This window comes from Aegilops tauschii, chromosome 7 (assembly GCF_002575655.3).
Source record: "Aegilops tauschii subsp. strangulata cultivar AL8/78 chromosome 7, Aet v6.0, whole genome shotgun sequence".
NCBI classification, from domain to species: Eukaryota; Viridiplantae; Streptophyta; class Magnoliopsida; order Poales; family Poaceae; genus Aegilops; species Aegilops tauschii.
Genome location: NC_053041.3, coordinates 622,693,238 through 622,700,686, shown reverse-complemented (window position 1 = coordinate 622,700,686; position 7,449 = coordinate 622,693,238). Strand labels below are relative to the sequence as shown.

General features: G+C 47.0%; 2 protein-coding genes across 3 annotated transcripts; one reads left to right on the top strand and one right to left on the bottom strand.

Annotated features, from left to right (window-relative positions):
- The first annotated feature begins 1,010 nt into the window (after window positions 1-1,010).
- On the top strand, window positions 1,011-3,860 carry LOC141027531 (uncharacterized). Its single transcript, XM_073504599.1, has one exon. It carries the CDS (start codon window positions 1,011-1,013, stop codon window positions 3,858-3,860), a length of 2,850 nt encoding a protein of 949 aa, XP_073360700.1.
- A 1,500-nt stretch (window positions 3,861-5,360) lies between these two features.
- LOC109735373 (uncharacterized) lies at window positions 5,361-7,411 on the bottom strand. Of its 2 annotated transcripts, none has more exons than XM_020294588.4 (2): window positions 6,513-7,411; window positions 5,361-5,724 (listed from the first exon to the last, which is right to left on the bottom strand). In XM_020294588.4, the coding sequence occupies exon 1, from the start codon at window positions 7,282-7,284 to the stop codon at window positions 6,574-6,576; it is 711 nt and encodes a 236-aa protein (XP_020150177.1). In that variant the 5' UTR covers window positions 7,285-7,411; the 3' UTR covers window positions 5,361-5,724; window positions 6,513-6,573. The 2 variants fall into 2 exon arrangements, with proteins under 2 accessions (XP_020150177.1, XP_020150176.1); XM_020294587.4 differs by having other exon boundaries at window positions 6,517-7,358.
- Between the last annotated feature and the right edge of the window lie 38 nt (window positions 7,412-7,449).

Sequence of the window (7,449 nt, the reverse complement as noted above, 5' to 3'; positions counted from 1 at the left end):
TTATCAGTGGAGAAGCTTATGGCTTCTCCCAATCCTGTTGAAGAAGGCGATGGTTCACATGATGCTTGACGGCCCACGAAGATTCCTGGAGAATTGGGCGCTTTTGCTTTTGTGCCCGTTTTTTGTTTTCAGTGACTGTCTGCAACACTTGGTTACTGTTATTGCCACTTATGTTCCGTTTATGTCCATGCTGTTAAGCAGCTGGATCTGCAACTATTCCCCTGCGTTGTTTTTTTATGGATAATTGCTATTTTCGCAACTGGAATGTGCTCTGTTGGAATGTGCGCGGGCTCAATTCTGAGGCTCGACAGCGTGATCTACGTGCCAAGATTGAGGAGAGCAGATGTTCTGTTATTTGTCTGCAAGAAACTAAATGTGAGAGCTTTGATATCCGTGCGATTAGATCCTTCTGCCCTAGGCGGTTTGATCAATTCGCGTTCTCCCCTTCTGTTGGAGCCTCTGGCGGGATCCTCGTTGTTTGGAATTCCTCGATCTTTCATGGTCAGCTTGTGGATATTCAGAGGTTTGGTGTTGTCGTCTCTTTCCAGTCGTTGCAGGATTCTGAAAAATGGACCCTAACCTCTGTCTATGGGCCATGTGAGGGCCAGCCTAGGGACGATTTTGTTAGTTGGCTTTATCACCTACAAATCCCCCCGGATGAAAATTGGCTCTTGTTGGGGGACTTTAATTTCATCAGATCTTTGGAGAACCGAAACCTTCCGGGTGGTGATACCAATGATATCTTCCTATTCAACGAAATAATTGGTCACCTGGGTCTTTTGGAGTTGCCCTTGAAGGGCCGGAGCTTTACCTGGTCTAATATGCAGCAAAACCCCCTGCTTGAGCAACTCGATTGGTTCTTCACTACTGCTGATTGGATTTCACACTACCCAAACACTGTGGTTACACCACCAGCCAGAACTTCCTCCGATCACGTGCCTTGTGTGGTGTCCATTGACACTACCATTCCTGCGGCCAAGATTTTTCGGTTTGAAAATTTCTGGTTGGATATGCCGGGGTTCATGGATTGTGTCTCCAAGTCCTGGAATGCACCTGTTTTCTCTGATCTTTCTGCTTCCGCGGTTATCACAAGGAAATTTAAGCGACTGCGGTACGATTTGAAAATTTGGAGCAAAAAACTATCGTACATCAAAAAGCTTACTGTTGATTGTTCAAAGGTGATTCTGCACTTTGATCAGCTGGAGGAAGTACGACCTTTAACACGGCCGGAATTCAACTTCCGGAAACTCGTGAAGTTTCACTATGAACATCTGTTAAAACTTCACTATATATATTGGAAACAGAGGTGCACTATTAGGTACATCAAGGTTGGTGAGGAGAATTCAAAAAAATTTCATGCCATGGCCTCTGAGCGTATGAGGAGAAACTCCATCTCCAGTCTGAAAACCAGCTCCATGCTTGATCCAGTGACTGATCGTGCTCAGATGGCGGGAATCCTTTGGGCCTCTTTCAAATCTAGGATGGGCCAGGCCCAAGGGATCTCTATGGGCTTTGATTTGAATCATTTAATCCAACCCATCCCGGGACTGGAGGAGCTATCCTTGCCTTTTTCTGATGAGGAAATTCACAAAGTTTTGAAGGATTTGCCGGCGGATCGGGCACCTGGCCCAGATGGCTTTAATGGGATGTTCGTCAAGCGCTGTTGGCCTATAATTGAGGGGGATTTCTTGAGGATGATTCAGGCTTTTTATGAGGGGAAGCTTTCGTTGGAAAATATCAACTCCTCCCTCATTACGCTCATACCCAAAATCATGTCACCAGAAGGGCCGGATGATTTCCGGCCAATTTCCCTCACCAACACTTGTCTTAAATTCCTAACAAAATTGCTGGCCAACAGATTGCAGCGGGTGATCCTTAAGTGCATCCACAAAAATCAGTATGGGTTCCTTAAGGGTCGGTCGATTCAGGATTGTCTGGCCTGGAGTTTTGAGTATATTCACCAATGTCAGCAATCCAAGCGTCCAATTGTAATTCTTAAGTTGGACTTTGCTAAGGCCTTTGACACAGTTGAGCATGAGGTTATTCTTCAGATGTTACAGCATAAAGGATTTGATGCCAAATGGATTCTTTGGGTTAAACAGCTGTTGTCTACAGGTTCTTCGTCTGTGCTGTTAAATGGCATTCCTGGAAAGCAATTCTTGTGTAAGTGTGGTGTTAGGCAGGGTGATCCACTCTCTCCTCTGTTGTTCATCATCGCAGCCGATCTGTTGCAATCTGTGGTCAATCAAATGCTGGCGTCTGGCACACTCTCTTTGCCTCTTCAGACCCATGACAGGGATTTTCCCATCATCCAATATGCGGATGACACGATCCTATTTCTTGCGGCTAAGGATGATGAGCTTGTTGCCCTCAAGAATATGCTGCTTACATTTCAACAATCCACTGGTTTAAAGGTCAACTTTGCTAAATCCTCAATGATCCCACTCAATATGACTACCGAGGAGGCTGACAGACTTGCTGCTATTCTTGGTTGTAAAATTGGCCAGCTTCCATTTACTTATCTTGGATTGCCTTTGGGAACTATGAGGCCAAGGATCATTGACCTCATGCCCTTAGTTGACAGTCTTGAAAGGAGATTAACTGCAAGCTCTTCTATGCTGAATCAAGGTTCTCGATTGCAGCTTCTCACCTCTATCCTGACCTCTCTGCCAATATACTTTCTGTGTAGCCTCAATATCCCAGCCGGGATCATTAAGCGACTGGACAGGATCTTCAGGCAATGCCTTTGGAGGGGTAATAGTGATGTTCCAAAACAGTCTCTGGCTGCTTGGGAGCTCGTTTGCAGGCCAAGAGATAAGGGTGGTTTGGGCATTATTAATCTGAACATCCAGAACAAAGGACTGCTTCTCAAGCATCTCCACAAATTCTATAACAAGGTTGATGTTCCTTGGGTGACCCTGATATGGAATAGCTACTATGATCATGGGGTCCCACAGGCAACAGCTACTGCTGGATCTTTCTGGTGGAGAGATATTCTGAAGCTGCATGAGGCTTACACTGCTATTGCATCAGTACACATCAACATGGGTGATTCTGCTCTTTTCTGGACTAATTCCTGGCACATTGGGGGCTCTACTAGACCCCTCTGTTGGAGATTGCCAAGGTTGTTTTCTTTTGTCAATAATGACAGGATCTCTGTGAGGGAATTTCTTCAATCCCAGGATCTTTTCTCCATGTTTTATTTGCCTCTTTCTCGGGAAGCTGCTGCTGAGTTGCACATACTGGAAAGTTGGATCATGCAGTTAGACAGAGACCCCACCTTACCTGATGTTTGGATATGGCCTGGTCAATCAGGAGGATATACTGCGAAAAGTTTTTACAGGATCATGCACTCCCACTTGCCTACAATACAACCCTGCAAATGGCTTTGGCAGAGTAAGTGCACCATGAAGATCAAGGTGTTCGGCTGGCTTTTGCTCTTTGACAGACTTAACACCAAGGATATGCTGGTTAGGAGACACTGGCGCTCAAATCAGGATGACAATCTTTGCCTCATCTGCAGTGAGTTGGCGTATGAGAATAGGATACATCTATTTTTTAACTGCACCTTCAGCTGTAGAATCTGGAACTATTTGGGTATTGATTGGTCTGGAGGTTCAGATATTCTGCAATGTCTCCTGCACGCCAGGTCCAACTTCATACACCCTTTCTTCGTTGAAGTTATACTAACAGGAGCATGGAATATTTGGATTATGCGAAATGGCAGAATTTTCAGAGCTGAGAGAGCTACTTTCAGTGCTTGGAAGTGTAATTTCATCCATGATATTTCTTTGCTTGCTCACAGGGTGAAGGACTGTAACAAGCCAAAGCTTTTGGCTTGGATTGCTTCTTTGTTGTAAAGCAAGTACAGTTAGTTAGCAAATAGGTAGACTCTTTCCCCTTTTGTTTTTCTTCTTTGTATAGTCTGTTTTACTTGTACAGTGGTACTTTATCTAATAAAGGGCTGTGGGGCTTTGCCTCACAGTAAATATTCAAAAACATGATCATTGAGAACGAGCATGGAAAAAATTTAGATTACAACTTCTATCAGTTGATGGGCATTCGTGTTAACCCCATGCGCAAAGAGGAGCGCATCAGACGTTTCATGAAGGTGTACAGCGAGATTAGAGACACCGGTGTGCATGACCAACTCCAGAAAGATTTGATGGAAGAGCATTGGAAATGGCATGGCGAAAGATCTGCATAGATTCATTATTTGTTTGTTCAAAACTATGTTGTATTGTGCAAAACTATGTTGTATTTGTGTTTAATTTGATATTGTGGACATGAAATTTTTTATGTTGTTTTAAAACATGTTTTATGCAATATGTGCGGCTGTACAGTGGCTGGACAGCGGCTGAACAGCAGCCGCGCGGCTGCTGGCCGGTTTTGGACCATCTATTGGAGTTGCTCTTTTGGATCATGAATTTGAACCATCTGTTGGAGTTTTGGAACTCCAAAACGCACTTTTTGGCAGTCCAAATTTTACATCTCCGGTTTTGCACCGTCAAAATTTGGACCATCTATTGGAGATGCTCTAAATATGCCAACTGCAACCGACAACCCCTCTCTTTATATATCTCAGCGGTTTCACATCTAGCGAACAACTAGTCAGATCGAGTGTACATACAAAAAAGGGGCGATGCTAGGCTACGGGCTGAACCCACCCCCCCACCCCCCCCTCCCCCCCACACACACACACCACCCAAAAAAAGCCCTATTGCCCTCTTGCCGCTTGGCAGTCGCAGCACCGGTGCCCACTGGTCCGCCTTGTGCAGCAAATCGGGTTGCCAGACACAGCAAAAAAGGCCCGCCGATCCCTAGCATTCATCACCACTACAACTCTGCCGTAAAGCTGTCACAATAGCCGGTTGCAGCAATGGCAGGCTGCCGATTTGTAGCATCCGTTGCAGCACATGGGTGCCAAAAATCGCGGTGTGCATCATCGGCTCGTCGATACTTTTTTGTTGTCGCCGGTCTTTGGTTGAAGCTTTTCAATATACGTTAGAAGCTTTTCATGTGAACGGTTGCAGCTTTTTTCTGTTGCGCCGGTTGAAGCTTTTCGTTGCACAGTGCTCCAGTTGAAGCTTTCTATATCGCCGGTATGATCTGCTTCAACCGGCCCGCTGATCGAGTCCCACACAGGTAATTATCAGGACGTCAGTGGAGCTTCTTGAAAATTTTCTTTGATTTGCTGCTCATGCACATGACTGAACTTGTGGGTCTGTTAGCTGAGCCATCATCTGTTGACACAAGCATAGTCAAATATGATTCAGTATCACACATATATTTATCACAGTTTCAAAGCACATGGTTCTCATGAGTTCGAGAAGATTAATTAATTCCAAGGAACGGCAAAATGAAGAACCAATGTCATTTTTTGCATCGACATAAATATGAGATAGCCTACAATCAGATTGCCAGTTTCACAAGAAGCAAAATATAGTGAAGTATGTAAACAGAAACTCACAAGCAACCATAGCTATTTCACCATACAACACTTGTGCCATTGCTCATGAAACCATATTTATCACTAAGGTGGACATATACATTACAACTTACAACGTGAGACATTTTCATGGCCAAATTCCAAACAGAGGAGCAAATCCGTCATCTGTCATTCAGCTCATCTTCGGTGCTGTCAGTCCTTCCATCGACGACTCGTTGTCCATTGCTCTTACACCCAGACCTCCCGATAGCTTCTTTTAAAGGAGAGGTTGCAGGCTGCATAACACCAGGGAAATTGTGAGAGTGCAATGGTGTGAAGCTGAAAGACCAAATGTAAGCATGGAGTTTAAGATTGAAGAACCCAGAACAAGATGTGTCGAAGACTGATCCAAGTCTTGTCAAAATCCCCAAAAGAAGAGAAGAGGCAGGACAAGTGTTTCAGCGAGGATTATGGGAATATCTAGTAAACCAAAAGGGAGATTGTACGGACAGCTAATGCAAAACGGGAAACTCTTAACTAGGTGTTCACTTTGCAAAGCGAAGTGCTCTGTTGAGCTGAGACTGAAATTTCATGCAGAAGAAGCTTTTGTATTTTCAAGCTGCCCCTTTATAAAAGCCTGGCTTGGAATTACCATACTCGATAAACCATATCTCATTACGAAGGTAACTTCAGTTCATTTCAATAATTCTCATAGAGTGGATACGAGATTAAAGACTTGAGAAAATAATCCTCCTAGAATGTTCAGCCAATTTCACGAATCTAAGTTATATGAATACAAACCTAACTTCTACAGCAACAGATAAGGGATTCTGACGCCTGGCACAGAAAAAACACAATGGTTCTTTTAGGCATCAGCATCACAAAATAGTTCTCATGTGGTTATTATTAAGCTTCTTCGATACACTCGAATAGGCCTCTTGAGATCTATGCTCGCATCCATAGCAATCCAAACTGAATCACCAAGCATACAGTGTATGTGCTTAACACTAACTTTAACTTGGGGATTTCTTACTACATTGATACAGAATATCAAACAAATCGTACAATCTCTGGAAAATTTCACCTGCCTTTTGCATGATCCAAAGCGGCGAAGCACCAAAATGGCTGAGTAATCAGTCAGCCAATCAGTCTTCCCACGCTCCAAGAAGCTTGTCGACCATCTCCACCGTCTTCTTGAACTCCGGCAGCCGCATAGCCTCCTCCAGCGCCCACGCCTCCTCGATCCTCGCGTCGTGCAGCATCGCGTCCCGCACCGCCTCCTGCAGCTCCTGCGAGGGCCGCACCCCGTCGGAGGCCATCTCGCCGAGGGCGACGAGCGCGCTCTTGGGGTCCCCGAGCCTGCAGAACCCGGCGACGGCGATGCCGTAGGTGGCGGCGTCGGGCCGGAGCGGGGAGTCGGGGCGGCAGAGCCAGCGGAGCACGGAGGCGGCCTCGCGGGCGCGGCGCATCGCGAGGAGGTGGCCGAGGAGCGGGGTGGCGAGCGGGAGCGGCGAGGGGCGGACGGGGTGGTGGCGGAGCGCGGTGAGGAGGGCGAAGGCCGGGGTGAGCGTGGGCAGGGAGGCGAGGTGCTCGGCGAGCGGGGGGAACGGGAGGCGCTCCGGGGAGCCGGGCAGGAGGAGCGCCGCGGAGAGGAGGCGGCCGGCGGCGGGGACCTGGCCCTCGGAGATGAGCCGCGGGATGAGCGCGGAGATGGTGTCGAGCTCGGACGGGGAGAGGGGGGAGGGAAGGGGCGCTTCCGTTGTAAAGAGGCCGCGAAGGAGACGGCGGAGGACGGCCGCGCCGGCGTGCGGCGGCGGCGGCGGCACGAGGCGGAGCGGTACGCGGGGGAGCGGCATCTTTCGGGCTTGCAGGGAGTTGGGCCGGGAGAGGGAGAATGGCTCCGCGGTACCCTGTATCTTCGCGGTTTATTTTTCTCTTTCAAAAACCGCTCAAGGTCATATATTCAATAAAACTATTCTTACAAAAAAGACGGATTTGATGAACATGGTTTCACATGCACC

Bases quoted from the DNA above. Each gene is read 5' to 3' on its own strand.
- LOC109735373 (XM_020294588.4), bottom strand. From the start codon at position 7,284: ATGCCGCTCCCCCGCGTACCGCTCCGCCTCGTGCCGCCGCCGCCGCCG.
- LOC141027531 (XM_073504599.1), top strand. From the start codon at position 1,011: ATGCCGGGGTTCATGGATTGTGTCTCCAAGTCCTGGAATGCACCTGTT.